Genomic DNA, 18,499 nt, shown 5'->3' on the forward strand with positions numbered 1-18,499 from the left:
AGACGTCAGGACCACCAGAAGCCGTTCCCCGAGCTGCGCCCCCTCATCGGGACACCGACCCCCAGGCCCACTGCAAGCACGGAGATCCCAGAGACCCACAGCCAGCAGCAGCCCAGCCCCGTTCCAACTCCAGAGGAAAACTGCAAACTGGCCGGAGACGTCAGGACCACCAGAAGCCGTTCCCCGATGGGCCGCTACGGCGACAAGTGGCAGTTCGCCCACAGCCTGAGCTGTGCCCCCTCATCGGGACACCGACCCCCAGGCCCACTGCAAGCACGGAGATCCCAGATCAGCAACTCCAGCCCAGCCCCGCTCCAGGTACGTCTTGTTCTTGGGGGGGGCGCAGCTCGGGCTGTGGGCGAACTGCCACTTGTCGCCGTAGCGGCCCATCGGGGAGCGGATTCCTCTGGAGTTGGAGGGGGGTATTGTGCTGTTTGATCGCCCCCTACTATTCCAGGGACAGGGAGACAGGACGTTCACCGAGGGCGGCCCGCAGAGGTGACAGCGGAACCTCCGGTCGGTCCTCGAAGAAAGGGGAACTAAATCCCCATTCATAAAAGAGAAGGTGAGGGTACATTGCGCGGGAGAGTAGGAATCCCAAGACAAAGTTGAGTGAGCGTTCACCGAGGGTGGCCCGCAGAGGTGACAGCGGAACCTCCGGTCGGTCCTGGAAGAAAGGGGAACTAAATCCCCTTCATAAAAGAGAAGTGGAGGGTATATTGCCCGGGAGGGTATATCGCCTACCTGGAAGAAACCGGACATTTTTTCCAGGATGTCGTCTGCACACCAAAGCTCATGTTTGGCGCTAAACATGGCACGCCAAAGCTCACGTTTGGCGCCAAACGCACGTCGCCTCTGCTGCACACGGATATAAGAGTGTGAAAATGTCGCCTTAGGCCGCCTAAGGGCATGTAGCCCCGCTAGGGTGAAATGAGTGCGAGAGGTGATTCAATGCTGCGGTCACATTTACAAATTCAGGAATTCATTCAACACACTGCATTTCATACAGACATTTATTCTGCAAGAAAAAACTACATTGAAGACTCAAACTCGCGACCGAGGAACTGACGGGATCAAGGCGCAAACTCAAGACCTTGCGGATATGTGCCGAGCACTCTACCACTGAGCCAGCCATTAAAATCTACGCAAAAAAATTTCCATTCCGAAGGCCGACAAATTCCGAATTACGAAAAGTGTCTGGTCCCAAGGCTTTCGGATAAAAGGTTGTGCACCTGTACCTGTTCTTTTCCATACATTTAACCTACCACCCCATGCAGCCTTACCCAAACAATAGCATCACTTCGTTTTTTGAAGCATGGTTGACAAAAATGCGAGTAAATTGAATTTCCAATAATATTTATCCTTGCATGTAAAATCACTGTTAGAATGTCAACAAATACTTCATGCTCCATTACTCTGCGCATCCAAGACACAACACCCTTATAAATTACACTAATTCTGTTGCAATGTATTGTTCACAACTTGGGGAGAGCTGGTATAGAAGTCATGAGATATCAGATACCAGGTATTAATAAAGTTAGCATGCATTCTCCGCAGCACAAATCCACTGAAATGAAAGAAACTAAATATTATTTTAATACTTTAATAATTCCCAGAACATTGTGGTAGAAAGTGATTGCAACACTGAAGAAAATATCTTCAGTGTTGCAATCACTTTCTACCACAATGTTCTTCTGGGAATTATTTGTTTACAGCTGCTATAGCAGTGTAACAAAAGCGAAGGCAGCATTGGCAGAAAACAACCACTTAGAAATAATCTTGAACTCGGAAAGCAAGTCGCTTTCTTGTTTATTCCAACAGATTCAAAAATAAATAAATGATCACAGGCTTCAACAGTCTCTGAACCTTCTGTTGTCTTGGAATAATCATCCAATTGTTCTGAGAATGCACTAATCATTTGGCAAGAAAGACATACCCTTGCAAGTATGATCCAGAATTGAAGCAATAGTAAAAGGTAGAATATCAATCAATTATTTTTTTTAATATAATTTGTCCGTTTATAAAATGTCACCTGCAATATTGCCATCACTGACATTTTGGCAGTGCATCACTAACGTACCCGTCTCTGTAATTTGCCAATTTTGCAGGTGATCAACTGAACATGAATATAGCATAACTGTTGCATCATTCACACAAGCTACAACTGAACTGGAGTTAAGCATGACAAATGGTTGCATCATTCACATAAACTACAACTGAACGTGAATCAGGCATGGCAAACGGTTGCATCATTCACATAAGATAATCTGGTGGGAGAGAAAGACAGATGGGTTTAGAATGCACTCAAGGGATAAGTGCATTCAGAGGGGTGAGCAAAAAAAATGAGCATAAAACAGAGCTCCTTTAATGATTTTAGCATTCATTATCTGAGGTGTTATGTCATTTAACTGTATGATTAAAATAAGATCATATTTAGAGTTGGTGTCAAACATACAAGTAGTTAAATATTGTTTTTTAGTAACAGACAAATATTTAGAAACCAGAAACTGCAGATGTTGGTTTACCAAGAAAAAACAGAAATACTGGAGTAACTCAGGGTCAGGCAGCATCACTGGAGAACACGGATAGGTGATGTTTTGGGTCAGGACCTTTTCTCAGACAGAAACAGCTTTGCAGACAAATCTCTAAGCTGGGGAAGAAGGTGATTGGGAGAAGATGCTGGTAAGGAAGAAAGCAATCAGCAGAGCTTCTGCTTTGGATTTTTATCTAGTGACTTAAAAAACATGCATACTGCAAAAACACGAATAGCTTCTTACTGCGACGTTGACTATGTCTAAACAACAGCCAGAATTCACTTAAAGCTCCAAATAACTAGATGGGTAACCATTAAAGCAATGATTGTGGGCATACTGAAATACAAATCAGGAATCAATACATAGCAGGGAGTAAATATATACAGTGCCCTCCATAATGTTTTGGACAAAGACCCATCATTTATTTATTTGCCTCTGTACCCGCAATTTGAGATTTGTAATAGAAAAAATCCCATGTGGTTAAAGTGCCCATTGTCAGATTTTATTAAAGGGTTTTTTTCCCCCCATTTTGGTTTCACCATGTATAAATCACAGCTGTGTTTATACATAGTCCCCCCCCCCCCATTTCAGGGCACCATGTTTGGGACAGATGGCTTCACATGTGTTTGTAATTGCTCAGTGTCTAATTGCCTCTTTAATGCAGGTATAAGAGAGCTCTCAGCACCCAGTCTTTCCTCCAGTCTTTCCACCACCTTTAGAAACTTTTATTGCTGTTTATCAACACGAGGACCAAAGTTGTGCCAATGAAAGTCAAAGATGCCATTATGAGACTGAGAAACGAGAATAAAACTGTTAGAGACATCAGCCAAACCTTAGGCTTACCAAAATCAACTGTTTGGAACATCATTAAGAAAAAAGAGAGCACTGGTGAGCTTACTAATCGCAAATGGACTGGCAGGCCAAGGACGACCTCCACAGCTGATGACAGAAGTATTCACTCTATAATTTAAAAAAAATCCCCAAACACCTGTCCAACAGATCAGAAACACTCTTCAGGAGTCAGGTGTGGATTTGTCAATGACCAATGTTATAGACAATAGACAATAGGTGCAGGAGTAGGCTATTCGGCCCTTCGAGCCAGCACCGCCATTCAATGTGATCATGGCTGATCATCCCCAATCAGTACCCCGTTCCTGCCTTCTCCCCATATCCCCTGACCGCTATTTTTAAGAGCCCTATCTAGCTCTCTCTTGAAAGCATCCAGAGAACCTGCCTCCACCACCCTCTGAGGCAGAGAATTCCACAGACTCACCACTCTGTGAGAAAAAGTGTTTCCTCGTCTCCGTTCTAAATGGCTTACTCCTTATTCATAAACTGTGGCCCCTGGTTCTGGACTCCCCCAACATCGGGAACACGTTTCCTGCCTCTAACGTGTCCAAACCCTTAACAATCTTATATGTTTCAATTAGATCCCCTCTCATCCTTCTAAACTCCAGCGTGTACAAGCCCAGCTGCTCCATTCTCTCAGCATATGACAGTCCTGCCATCCCGGGAATTAACCTTGTAAACCTATGCTTCACTCCCTCGCAGAAGACTTCATGAACAGAAATACAGAGGCTACACTGCAAGATGCAAACCACTGGTTAGCTGCAAAAATAGGATTGGCAGGTTACAGTTTGCCAAGAAGTACTTAAAAGAGCAACCACAGTTCTGGAAAAAGGTCTTGTGTACTGATGAGACGAAGATTAACTTATTTCAGACTGATGGCAAGAGTAAAGTATGGAGGAGAGAAGGGACAGCCCCCGATCCAAAGCATACCACCTCATCTGTGAAACACAGTGGTGGGGGTGTTATGGCCTGGGCATGTATGGCTGCTGAAGGTACTGGCTCACTTATCTTCATTGATGATATAACTGCTGATGGTAGTAGACTTAGACTTAGATCCTTTATTTGTCATTCAGACCTTTCGGTCTGAACGAAATGTCGTTGCCTGCAGCCATACATGTAATAATAAACAACAAAACACACAATAAACACAAATTAACATCCACCACAGTGAGTTCATCAGGCACCTCCTCACTGTGATGGAGGCAAAAATCTTAGGGTTACCGTCTCTTCCCTCCTCTTCTCCCTCTGAGCTGAGGCGATACCCCACCGGGCGATGGTAATCAGTCCCGCGGCTCACCGAGCTCCGCGAACGGGCCGGTTCAAGCTCCGCGGCCTGGGGTGGTCGAAGCTGCCGCCCTCCAGTCCAGCGGACGCAGATGTTGCCGCGGGAGCTCCGGAAAACAGGCACCAGCCTGTGACCTGCGAGTTCCCGACGATGTCGTCTACTGGCCCGCGGCCGAACCCTGGATTCAGGTCGCCGCCACCAGAACGCCGCCTCAGCTACCGGAGCACCGTCTCAGCCCCACGCCTGGCCGCCTCAGCCACCGGAACACCGCCTCAGCCCCGCGCCGGGCCGCCTCAGCCACCGGAGCACCGCCTCAGCCCCGCGCCGGGCCGCCCTCACGGGAGCACCGTCCCAGCCCCGAGTCGTGCCGCTGCCACCGGAGCATCTCAGCCAGCACAGTCCCAGCCCCGCACCGGGCTGCCCTCACCGGAACGCTGAGTCGTGCCGCTGCCACTGGAGCGCCCGAACGCCGCCACAGCTCGAAGACGGCCAGCCTCGCGTTGGTGAGTCCTGGCTGGCTCTGCCTCCGGAGCCTCGAGGTCGGTCGCAGGTTGGAGGCCGCCAGCTCAGACGGCCGCCATTTCTATTATAAATCTCAACTGTGGAGTACAGAGGCAAATAAATAACTGATGGGTTTTTGGCCCAAACATTATGGAGGGCACTGTATGTTATGGCAAACTGAAGAATGTCATTTACCGCATGGCTATCTGAATTAGATATGCAGGTTTAAGTTTATTATTGTTATGGAGGGCACTGTATGATATCGACAGACATAACAGGCTAAAGACAAGCAATCTCTTCCATTTATACCAAGACCAAAAAAAAAACAGAACAAGCTCATATTAAATAAATGTGCTCAGGCATTTCTGAAAGAATGTCCGTTCATAAAACAAAAGAAGGTAATCTCGAAAATCTTATAATCTGTTCATCAAATTGGTTGCAGTTAATTAAGCTCTGCTGATCCAAATAAATTTGCTGTGCACTGTGCGGATACGGACAATTAGGATTCTGCTGGTATTGAGATTTGATTGCTTAGCTTGATTCAATCATTTACAAACCAGAATATGTTTACTGAAGAAAAAAAAAATCTGGTAGAAATTGTAATTAAAACCAACCTTTTTAATTCAGAGTTAGTCATTTCAAAGCCAAACTCCAATCCTTTATATCTCAATTGAAACTCAAAGGGATTTAAATAACATTATTTATTCCTATCCATATTAAACTACATCCACAAGCTTATACTTACATTTTGCTGCATAACATTAGCTAATGCATATTATCTTTCACTTAAACAAATATCATTATTGGATCTAAAGTTTCATGATACACATAAAACTGCATTAACATACTTGGTTACAGATCTACCAACAACAATGTTCGAAGCTGTTATAGAACCCAGACAGCAATAACGCACTTACCCAAAATTTCAGTGATCAGAATAGTATTTAATCTGCAGCAAATTGAACAACTCCCACCAACTCAAACACCATGTATCCTCTGGCCAATCAAACTGAATATTGTTAATAAGCAGCATAGAAATATCAGTTTGAATGCATCACTCTGGGGGGCCAAGTAAAAATATTTAACAACATGTAATTTAATTATCATCACCTATACCACTCATATAAGTGCTCTCTCCTACCTTCCAGCTTTTCTCATACTTTCCCTTTCCTCTCTGACCTTTTCTCTGCATCTAAGAGCAGTATAGCACAGGAACAAACAATTCGGCCAACAACATCTGTGCCAAACATGATGTCAAGACCATCTCTTATCTACCTGTACACAATCCATATCCCTCCATATACATGTTTACTCAAAGGTCTCTTAAATCCTATGTGAAAAGTAGGGGGTGAAGAGCTGAAGGTGAGAAAAGACCAATCAGGGCCAGCAACAAATGACCGCAGGCAGGGAGGTGCCCTGGTGCCATGGATGTCTGGGGAAGTTATAATCTCTAGAGGGATACAATGTGGTGAACTGGGAAACTGGGTAAAACGACTAGGGTGGCGAAAGGGGGAGAAGGGGATAGGGGAGGGGAGTGTTTGTGCGTTTTTAGTTTAGTTTAGAGATACAACATGGAAACAGGCACTTCTGCCACTACTAGTTCACCGACATTCACTAGTTCTATGTTACACCATTTACTCCTTCCAACACGCTCGGGACAAATTTTATAGAGGCCAATTAACCTACAATGTGTACATCTTTGGGATGTGGGAGCATACTAGAGCATCTGGAGGAAACTCATGCAGTCACAGGGAGAATGTACAAACTCCACATAGACAGTACACGAGGCCAGGATCGAACCCGGAACTCTGGTGCTGTGAGGCAGCAATTCGACCATATGTGTGCTCCCCTAGCCTCCATCACCTCCCGACTTCAATGAGTAGAATCAAGCAGCTTTAGCCAAATCTCCTCACTAAAGAAATAACAGATCTGCAAGCAAATGGACTTTGGAGCAGCTGGGTATCTAAAAGGCAATGTTTCGTAAGACGGCAATTAAGATGCAGAGAACGCCATTATTGACGTGTACTTTCAGAGATTTCAAGATCAGATTACTCTCTGCCAATCCGTGCCAGTCACTCTCTGCGTGGGCAGAGACGTCATTTTTATAACAGCACTTTAGAAATCAGAATTGGAGGATTTTTGTGATGGGAAGAAACCGAATAGGTTGTGTTTATTTTCCCTGATGCCTTCATTGAAGGAAGCTGAGGGGTGACCTGACACAAGATTGAGAGGCATAGATCGAGTATAAAGCCAAATTATTTCCCCCACGTCACTGTGGTGTTTAAAATAAGACAGCATTGGTTTAAGATGAGAGGAAACAATATTACTACAGAGTAATATTACAACTTTTTTTCTCTGTTGCCAGCCGGACAACCTAGGCAGCTTTTTAGGTTGCCAAATGACAGTTTAGGTGGTCATTTAAGACGGCTTGCATGACACGTGCGATAAAGTGCTCGGACGAAGTGCGTAGTTACCAGTCGGAATTATGGTCAATGAAGCATTCACATATTATTTCTGCTTCAAATAATGTCACAAACTAAACATATTCACCAATCAAGACATGATATATACCACAATGACAAGCAGCAAAATTACAATACAGTATCTCATCTCTTTTCACACATTGCAATTATTATTTATTTCCACTTCCAAACAAAAATCTGGTTGGATTATTCAGCGTGTGATCAACCTCGGTGAGAACAAGTGCAGGCTTGGCGATCGCTTTGCCCAACACCCCCGCTCGGTTCGCAATAACCAACCTGATCTCCCAGTGGCTCAGCATTTCAACTCCCCCTCCCATTCCGAATCCAACCTCTCTGTCCTGGGCCTCCTCCATGGCCAGAGTGAGGCCCACCATAAATTGGAGAAGCAGCACCTCATATTTCACTTGGGCAGTTTACACCCCAGTTGACTTCCAATTTCAGGTAGTCCCTGCTTTCTCCTCCGCTTCCCAGCTCTCCCTCAGCCCACTGTCTCCGCCTCTTCCTTTCTTCTTCCCCCCCCCCCACCCCCCCACATCAGTCTGAAGAAGGGTCTTGACCCGAAACATCGCCAATTTCCTTCGCTCCATAGATGCTGCCTCACCTGCTGAGTTTCTCCAGCATTTTTGTCTACCCATTCACACAAGTTCTGTTATCCCACTTTCCTCACCCACTCCCTACACATTAGGGGCAATTTTACAGAGACAAGTTAAGCTACAAAGCCAATGCGTCTTTGGGATGTGCGAGGAAACCCGCACGCTTGCAGGGAGAATGTGCAAATTCAACACAGAGTCAGAGGACAGGATCGAACACAGATCTCTGGCATGTGAGGCAGCAAGTCCACCAGCCGTACCACTGTATTTTATTTTCCAACACACAAAAAATTATACGTTGATAACTTTGGTTACTAAAAAAAAGAAATATATATATATATATATAGTTTTCTCGTTTATAACTGCTTACAGAGTACTATGTTTACATATTCTGTTGTGCTGCTGCAAGTAAGGATTTCATTATTCTAACTGGGACGTGAGAGAATAAAACACTCTTGACTCACGTCGCTAATGTGTGGGATAGGGTGATCGGTGTGGACTCGCTGGGCCGAAGGGCCTGTTTCCACGCTGTATCGTTAAATTAAACTAAAAACAGAGGAAATCTAAAGAAGGGTCTCTACCCGAAACGTCACCCAATTTCTTCTATCCAGAGATGCTGGCTGCTCCATGGAGTTCCCCTGCACAATTAAAGCATGGAATAGTCTTCACCCTACCATAGTTGCCCAACCAGACCCAACTAAATTTAAGGTAGCTCATATTTCCCAAGAACCCTTTTTTGCTTAAGTCCAAGTCAAGAGTCAAGAGAGTTTTATTGTCATGTGCAGAACAGCAGAATATGTAAACATAATACAGAACAGGAGATAAAGGTTCAGTGTGTCTATATACCATAGACCATAGTGTTCAAAAGGGAACTGCAGATGCTGGAATATCGAAGGTACACAAAATTGCTGGAGGAACTCAGCGGGTGCAGCAGCATCTATGGAGCGAAGGAAATAGGCGACGTTTCGGGCCGAAACCCTTCTTCAGACTCTGAAGAAGGGTTTCGGCCCGAAACGTCGCCTATTTCCTTCGCTCCATAGATGCTGCTGCACCCGCTGAGTTCCTCCAGCAATTTTGTGTACCTACCATAGACCATATATACACACAATAAATAAACAGATAAAATGCAATTGGCTGTTATTTTTCAGAGTTTGGAGTTGGTGGTGGGTCCACTCCTGTTTAAATTCCATTTGGAATATTTTTGGAGGACTAGGAAACCAAGAAGCAAGAGTTACTCCAGGGAGTTACTCCAGCTTCAGGGAGTGATTCTGTGTTGGTTTTCAGCGGTCGCGGCGAGGTGGCGACCGGGCAGCAATGACAGCCAGATCTCCCACAATGTAAAGGGAGGGAGAAAGTGGCCGACGTCGACCAGTTGCTGTGGCAGTACTCATGTGCAGGGCAGCACATGTCGTCATGGCACGTGCCGCCCTGCACATGCGTACTGCCACAGCAACTGGTCGACGGCCGATGATGTGCTGGCCGTGGTTGTGCCCATGTGCTGGGGGAGGATGTGCAGGCCGCGGCAGTGCGCATGTGTAAGGCGGCCGGCCATGCCGGCAATTGAGGAGTGAGCGGAGACCCGGACACGGAATCGGAAGGCGGGCAGAGACGGAGAGTGACAGAGAGAGAGAGAGAGATAGAGAGGGAGGCCCGCTGAGAGTTGAACGATAGGTGTCCCGGTTGCTTGCCGAGCCGGGCAAAATGGCATGGCATTTAGGTTGCCCGGCAGCACTTTAGGTCGCCATTGGCACCAGGGCAACCGCTAATTCCGAGCCCTGCTGGAGATTTAAAGGATAACTCCCCCCTCCACCCCCAAGGTAATAGTGGACATCAGAGTCAAGTCAAGAGTCAGAAGCCAAGAGTGTTTTATTGCCATATGTCCAAAATATTGCCGGAGGTGGTTGAGGCAGGAACTATTGCAACGTTTAAGAAACATTTAGACAAGTACATGGATAGTGTAGGTTTAGAGGGATATGGGCCAAGCGGAGGCAGGTGGGACTAGTGCAGATGGGACATGTTGGTCTGTGTGGGCAAGTTTGGCCAAAGGGCTTTTCCACGCTGTATGACTATGTCTCTATAACTCTATAAATCAATTTGGGGGAAAAAATTAAACTGATGAAAAATAACAATAAATTGGGCACAGCTGGAAAGATGTTCAATTGTAAAGCATATTGACCTTTGTTACTTGGCTTATGTGAGATTAATGAATGGCTAGTCAAAGGGTACTGGAAGTCAGTCTAACCACACTGCTGGCTGGTAGTATTGGCTGCCAAATAAATGTACATCACAGCAATGTAATTAAAACACAGATGGCAGCAGCGATTCAACGACAGCACGTGTGTGTGTCAAAACGTTGTGGGTTGATGTTTCACTTCAGGAATTTTGAGCAATTAAGTGAGGCAAGCACATGCTGACAGCACTGTGGGAACACATCACTATAAAAAGGTGTACAGAAAGTCATACAGCACGGAAACAGGCCCGTCAACCCCATACTGACCAAGATTTCCCATCAACACAACCCACATTTGGCCCATATCCCTTTACATCTTCCCCATTCATGCACCTGCCCCAATGTCTTTTAGATGTTGTTCTCGTACCTGCCTCAACAACCTCCCAGGTAGGTCTTTCCATATAACCACCACTTTGTGTGTGAAAAGGTTGCCGCTAAGGTACCTATTAAATCATGCCCCTGTCACCTCTGGTTCTCGAGTCCTCTATCCTGGGTAAAAGACTCTGTGCATCTTTCCGTCATGATCTTACACAACTCTATAAGATGACCCTCCATTCTCCTGTCCTCCAAGGAGGAAATTCCAGGCCTGCCCAACCTCTCCCTATAGCTCAGGCCCTCAAGTCCTGCCAACATCCTCGTTAAATTTTCTCTGCACCCTTTATAGCTTATTTTGCGACATTAAACCAAGTTCCCATCTTCTCCCTTTTCCAGATAAATTCTTTAACTTAAAAAAGTAGAATTAGAAATGAAGAAATTAACACCTAAAACTCAAGTATTTTTAATTTCAATGTTACAACGGGAAAAGAGAACCTACAGTTTGGTAAAGTTTTAATCGTAAAACAGCGACATTTAATTAATTGGTAATTCATCTAGAACTAGAACCTCTCATTATCTCTGTCGACGGCAGAATTTGCAACAGTTTGAAAATCAAGATCTGAATACAATAATTTGTTTCTGCACAAACAAAAACTACAAATTAAACATTTCACTTATTTTAAGTGGTTTTAAACACAGAATATATCAAAGTATGGCATGAATAAACAGCTGCCTTAAAAAAAAGAAAAATATAGAATTTGAGAATTTAAATGAAATTCGGCCTTTGGCGAATTCATGTGTAGCCGAGCTTTGATATTTAGTTTTATATTAGATATTTTGTAACCCACAAGAGAAGAGCGTTATTAAATTTCCTTTACGCAACTAGACACAGATTACTCAAAGTAGCACCAAAGGTTATTCAAACAGACAACAAAGCACTTGCATCAAATCTTGATAGGTCAAATTAATGTTTTTAGAGATGCTATAAAAACATTATTTGAACCAAATCTTTCAGTCCAGAATATCATACTGAATGAAGCATTTCACATCAGGATAAACTTGATAGGCTAGAGCTCTTTCATATAAAAGGGAAATTACACACGGTCAGGTGATCAAGAATACGATTCAATTTAGAATTTAAATTCAAGCACTAATGGAATTCACACAGATGGCCAGTATCATAATACTACAATACCAAATTACTGTATATCAGTGAGGGAAAGTTAATTATTATAAAAATAAAAGGCTAAAAGAAATGTTTTCACTAAACAGATGACTTAGCAACTTCTAATCAACTTACCACAAATAAAGTTGAAGCAGGGACCTCAAGATATTTTAAGAAAGATTTTGGGGACAGACAGAGAACATATATTTAATTTAGGAGACAAGTAAAAAAAGATACAATTAACAGCAAACAGTAAATTTAATGCCGGATCCTCCCAACAGCGATATATCCAAAAGGCAAAATCGAAATATTGATGAATTACATGCAATCACCTAACTATTGAAGTTAACACCAAAAGGAAATGTCATCACTCCAAATTGAAATTAAATAATTATAAAATTGTTAACTCCAATTAAACAGCACAGTCCCTCAAACCACATTTAGGTATGCAAAAGCCAAGTCAAGTACTCAAAGCAACAATCGAAACAAGTGTTCGAAACACCAGAAATGTTTCAGCTCAAATATCTGCAACACCCTCGCCAACAACAGGAACTAGACATCAGGAAGTAAAAGCACCCAATGGCACTTGAAAGGTGTTTCAATATGAAAGGGGCACATTGCATACTAATTAGTAGGACAAGGCCATTTGTCCATGCAAAACTGATACACAATTTATGAAGATAATAATTGATCTTAAAATGAAATGTCAAGTTACAGGTCTATTAAGAATAAAGGAAATAAAAGAATATACACTAAATGGCTCCTTAGATTTGTTCTGTCATTCAGAATCTTACTACACAAATACCATAATTTCACGTAATGTTCAAAAGCCTATTTACCTTTATATAGTCAATGACAAAACCACACTTCATGCTAGAAAATTCAAACATTTCACTGGTTGAAGAAATTTCTCCTCATCTCAGTACTGAATGACCAAAAATTTCTGACGATGGATCAATGACCTGAAAACCTTCTCTCTTCAGCAAAGCTGCCTCCCCTACCGAGTGTCACAAACATTTCCTGTTTTTGTTCCTTGAGATTTTTAACCTTCTGCTCTCCGCTATCAAATGCTTTGCACATTGGTAAAATGGAAAAAAAAAACTCTATAAAGAACAAATTCTGGTACAGACTATTAATAGACCGCTCAAAATATAAAATTTAAAGGTGTGAGAGGCTTGAGTGCATGGATAATATTTTCCCTCGCTGGTCATTCAAAACACAGATCAAAAGATGTGTGGATATTAAGGGAATCATGGGATATGGGGATAGTATTGAAAAATGGCACTGAGACAGAAGCTCAGCCATGATCTTAATGAAAGGCAGGACAGGCTCAAAGAGTCAGATGCCCTACTTCTGCCCCCTTATGTTCTTTAAACAAAGTATATACATAGCACAATATTATGAGCTGCCATGGGTTCCCCTGTGTTAATTAAAGTATTTGCTTTGTCCACTTTTCTTAATTTTACCTTTATATAGACTTTGGGCCGCTAAACTATACCTACAACTACTTCAGATAAGCATCAAGGCATATTTTGCCATGTGAAAGGAAAATTACAAATTAATTTGGAAAGCTGAGAGACCACCAATTGCTTCATGAATTTCACAGCTGCTCAGCTCTGACATGATAGTGTCTTAAAAGAACATTATGATTCAAACAATGTTACTGGATTCTTCCTATAAATATTAATTCTTTCCCAAAATGTAAAACAAAAGTATCAGACTATGAAGCACTCAATTGTCCAGACATGATAGGTAAATGGTATCCAACAGTGTGTACAAGCACTGGTGTCTTTACCATGGCATTAAAACAACAGACAGCATTTTGGCAAACTCAAATCGGGTTAACACAAGATTACTGATTAAATACACACATTCTCACGCTTCCTGGTTACAAAGGCAGTAGCAATTGTCACAAACTGCAGATCTCTAAAGCATTACCAGCTTTCGCAATATCTTTAGCAGACATTCATTGCTCCACTGCCTTGCTAATTTGATAAAATACACAAACAAGCCCAAAGCGAGTTAAGCTTTAGAAACAAAATCAGCTCTACAAGGTTCTGCATGATTACTGCCTATCTAACAGCATGCCATCAAGTACATTAAAAAAACAATTCATGCAATACATTACCCATTAATTTTTAAAACATAGTAACCACAAAAGTAAAATTAAGAGCGTTCTGTGCGATAGCTGCAAATATGAAAAGGGGCAACATTAGACCTTAAATCCTTCAATGTTACTTCCTGACAGTTGCCATTCAGTAGTGTTGTTCCAATTGCCCGAGTCACAAGTTTTAGTGATCAGCTCAACCCCCAGGGCTCCGTGCTTGTACGACAGTCAGCCAATCACAAGAAGTGTTGTGGCAAAAGCGCATTTACTTGTGCTCTTTCAGTTTGCATCAAGAGCAGAGGCTCAACGTGACAAGATGAACTCCGAATGAATTAATAGAAAACAGATAACAATTTCTGGGGGGCTGCAAGGGGAGCAGGTGGTGGGAAATAAATGAGCATCATGGGCAGATAGCACGAAAAGGGTGGTAGAAAATTATCAGGGAAGGAAGACTGTACAAAATAGTAGACAAGGTGAGAGAATGGATAAAAACATGTGTTCGGGAGACAAAGAAGTGATGAAAAAGCAGTTAAAGTCGGAATTGGAATGATAGAGAAGCAGGAAGAGTGCAACAAACTTTAATTGGTGCCAGGGTAGCAGGCAGGGCAATGCTCACCTGAATTGTTAAATAGAATAAAATTGGTTCAGAGTAGGATTAGTGTAATAGGGCAGAACTCAGAAGGACCTTCATATGACTCCAGGAAATGGCTAGGGCAGCACATTGGGTCATCAGGAAGGGGGCAGGGGAATGCATGCCTGGTCGTCAAGGGGATGGTTGGGATGGGCACACAACTGGTCATCAGGAAGATAAGGTAGGTCACTGCACATACCTGGTTGTCAGGAAGGTCAGCGTTGAGAGTGGGACACACCTGGTCGTCAAAGAGAGTGAAGGGGTGTCAACGAGATTGGGGGGGGGGGGAGATGAGCACACACTTGGTCATCAAGGAGATGGAGATAGGGTCATTCACCTGGATGTCAAGGAGATGGGGGGGGGGAGAGAGACACCTGTTCATCAAGGAGACAAGGGGGCTTATCTAGTTGTCAAGGAGATGGAGCTCTGTACCTGGTCATCAAGGAGATTGGGGCACACCTAGTCGTCAGAGATGGAGGGATGATTGGGGGGGGGGGGGGCACAGGGTGACACGTGGCCATTAAGGCGAGGGGGGAGGGGTATGCAGGTGAAGGCATGTGTATCGTCAAATACATTGGGGGAGGGACACCTGATTTGTCAAGGAGACAAGAGAGGGAACACACACCTGATTTGTCAACGGGACAAGGAGAGAGGGAACACACTAACGGTTGTCAAAGTCAAGGAAGGGGGGGGGGGTCTCAGTGCCTGGTCGTCAAGGAGACGGGGGGGGGGGTAGACACGCATCTGATTGTCAAGGCGATGGGGGGGGGGACAAAAATGGTTGCCAGGGAAATTGGATTCATTGCCTAGTCGTCAAGGACATGGGGGGGGGGGGCAGCTCCTGGTTGTCAAGGAGATGGGTGGGGGAAACAGTTGGTTGTCGAGGGAGGTGGGAGAGGGAGCGCAGATGATCGCCAGAGGAGGGGTGATCAGTGCCTGGGTCGTCAAGGAGATCTGGAGGTGGGGAGCACAAATGACAAGCTGGTCGTCAAGGGGAAGGGAGGGGAGCACAAATGATCGTCAAAGACTTGGGGGGGGAGCAGCGCCTGGTGGTGACGGACACAGACTGCGGAAGCAGGTGGGTGAGAACCGAGAGTTTGAGCGGCCGAGGGGAAGGAAGTAGGCGGGAGGGCGCGGCTTGTGAACATTCACGGCGGGCGGGAGGGAGGGAGGAGAGGGGGCGAAGGGCAGATCTGAATCCCAGCGCGCAGTGAGTGTAGAAGCGGAGAAAGGCCGTGGCCGCAGCCTGGGCCCAGTCCTCACCCTTTGCCGGGAACCAGCGGCTTGCGTTGCTTCATGGCCCCCGCCTGGTCCACAAACCGCGCCGCATCATCCCCCCCCTCGCCGAACCGCCGGGAGTTTGTTTTTGAATCCCGCCTTGTATTATTTCCTGCCTTCGCCCTCGGTTCCCGCCTCCCGTTTGCGAACCTTCAACCCAACCGCACCGCCGGCCTCCTCCCGGCTACAGCGCAGCGCAGGCAGGCGGGCGGGCTAGCGCGGCGGCCGCTGGGAGCTGTAGTCCCACACGGCCGCGGCGCCCACTGCGCAGCCTCGCCAACCCCAGAGTAGCGGACTACAACTCCCGCAATGCAGCGCGCGGGGCGCCTAGTTCCCCTTTTAAAAGCTTCGCCCCGGACCACGACATTGTGCAAAAGCGCAAAAAAACATAGATTTAAATCCGACTGTCGATTTTGTAATCTCAATTTGTGCAATGTTGTTGTTGCATTAAGTCCTAGCGATACATTGCATTCTTATGTCTTATAATTTCAGCTTTATTTCAAATACCCGGTTGCGCTAAATAGCTCGTCACTAGTTTTGTACGAGTTACTTATTAAGTGCTTACTTTTGTTTTGCACTACTTTATCTGTTTTGCGAACCAAGCGACAACTCCACGTCCATTTCTGATGGCATTTTGAATGCGTGCCTGTTAGATTTTGCGCTCAATTTGTACCTGAGGAGTACCTTCAGCAACAGACTGTTTCCATCCAGATGCAGGACAGAACGCCACAAGAGATCCTTCTTCCCCGTGGCTATCAAACGTTTCAACTCCTCCCCCTTCTGTGTGGGATAGACTGAGACTGAACACATCCCCAAAGCCTTACCACTCGTCACATGTTTCATGTATTTTGTGTTTTTTATGACTTGGCAAATTAATTTCCCTCCTGGGATAAATAAAGTTCTATCGTATCGTATTAATAAACTTTATTTTATTGCTCGTGCCTCTCACTTTCTCGGGAATAATGTGTCAGGAATGGATCTGCATTTTATTCTTCCCCCTCTGGGACGAGGATGGCCTTCCATTTCCAAATTGGCTAATGAAGCCAATGTCAGAGCTGCAGTCTCTGCCTCAATGGAGGAGAGGATATATCCAGTGGGTGGGCAGGATGTGATGATGATGACTTATAATCGTCCTTTGTACCGGAAAAGGAACAATGAAGATGTCACTTGTTGCTGATTTGCTGGTACATTAGCACAGCACAATAAATAACGATAAAAAACATTTATAAATAAATGGGAAACAGACCATAACACTGCAAACTGAAGTACTTAGTCCTCTTTTCACCTCTCGCCTTTGTCACTTACACCACCCATCTGCCATTCAACATCTACCCCAGGAAAGCCATGAAGTGCTGGAGCAACTCAGCGGGTCAGGCAGCATCCCTAGAAAACATAGATAGGAGACGTTTTGAATCAGGACCTTTCTTCAGAGTCTGAAGAAGTATCCCAAACTTCTTGTCCGATGCTGCCTGACCTGCTGGGTTACTCCAGCACTTTGTGTCCTTTTGTGGTTTTCATCAGTCTACTTTACCAAAACATGAAAAATCACATGCGGAAAGGATTACTCAACACGGGTAATCCCACAATTTAATAGTCTGGCCACAATCCAGTTCATAAAGAGTGTGGCCAGGGGATCAAAGTACACATAATAAAAAGGAACTGCAGATGCTGGTTTATATGAAAGAAAGACACAAAGTTTTGAAGTAACTCAGTACATCAGGCAGCATCTCTGGAGAAAATGGATAGGTGATGTTTCGGGGCGGGACCCTTCTTCAGTTACTCCAACACTTTGTGTCCTTTTGTACAGTAACTTGCATCTGCAGATCTTTGTTTCTACCTGATGGGAACAACTGTCTCAGATCAATATCAAAGTACATGCTGACTGTAGATAGACGAAAAATGCTGGAGTAACTCAGTGAGACGGACAGCATCTCTGGATAGAAGGAATGGGTGAAGTTTCAGGTCATATTACCGGTGCTGCTAACATGATCTAAATCAACATGGACTTGGAACCAGACTAACCTGGGTTGGCTGTCTGGATCTTCAGTACATTGAAGGTAATCAATGTAGAAAGTGATTGCAGTATCAGCGGTGACTGAGTTGGAAGTACTTTTGACTGAGTCAATAGGTTGCAATTTCTTTCTCAAGAAACATACAAAGCTAGGCTGCCATACCGTACAGTGCCAAGCGAATGCCATACTATTGCAGCTTTACCCTTTGGATGAATTTGAAAGCCTGCCTATTCTCTAAATTAGGCGTAAAACGTCATATGATTCCTATGTAAAGAAGAACATGGACTTCACTCTTCGTTACCCTAAGAGGTTTTTTTTATCAGTGATGACTGTAGGATTTTGTTGTGTACAGATTGCCTATGGCATCCAAATATGAAGTGTATTCATGTGACTCATGACTCGTGACTGTTGGACATTTTCTGATCAGAACAATTTCAAATAAGATCATCCCGTTTACCGGACTTTATCTTGCACTAAGATTAAACCCTTTATCCTGTATCTGTACACAGCTTGATTGTA

General features: G+C 44.4%; 1 protein-coding gene across 1 annotated transcript in view; it reads right to left on the reverse strand.

Moving 5' to 3' along the window:
• The window catches only part of slf2 (SMC5-SMC6 complex localization factor 2), an 81,144-nt gene extending 64,972 nt beyond the window's left edge, over positions 1-16,172 (reverse strand). The window contains exon 1 of the mRNA XM_033034463.1: positions 15,954-16,172. Within this exon, the coding sequence (XP_032890354.1) occupies positions 15,954-15,988 (35 nt within the window). The 5' untranslated portion in view covers positions 15,989-16,172. The remainder of the gene's footprint in view (positions 1-15,953) is intronic.
• Positions 16,173-18,499: the final 2,327 nt, after the last annotated feature.

Source organism: Amblyraja radiata, chromosome 15 (genome assembly GCF_010909765.2).
Source record: "Amblyraja radiata isolate CabotCenter1 chromosome 15, sAmbRad1.1.pri, whole genome shotgun sequence".
Taxonomy (NCBI): Eukaryota; Metazoa; Chordata; class Chondrichthyes; order Rajiformes; family Rajidae; genus Amblyraja; species Amblyraja radiata.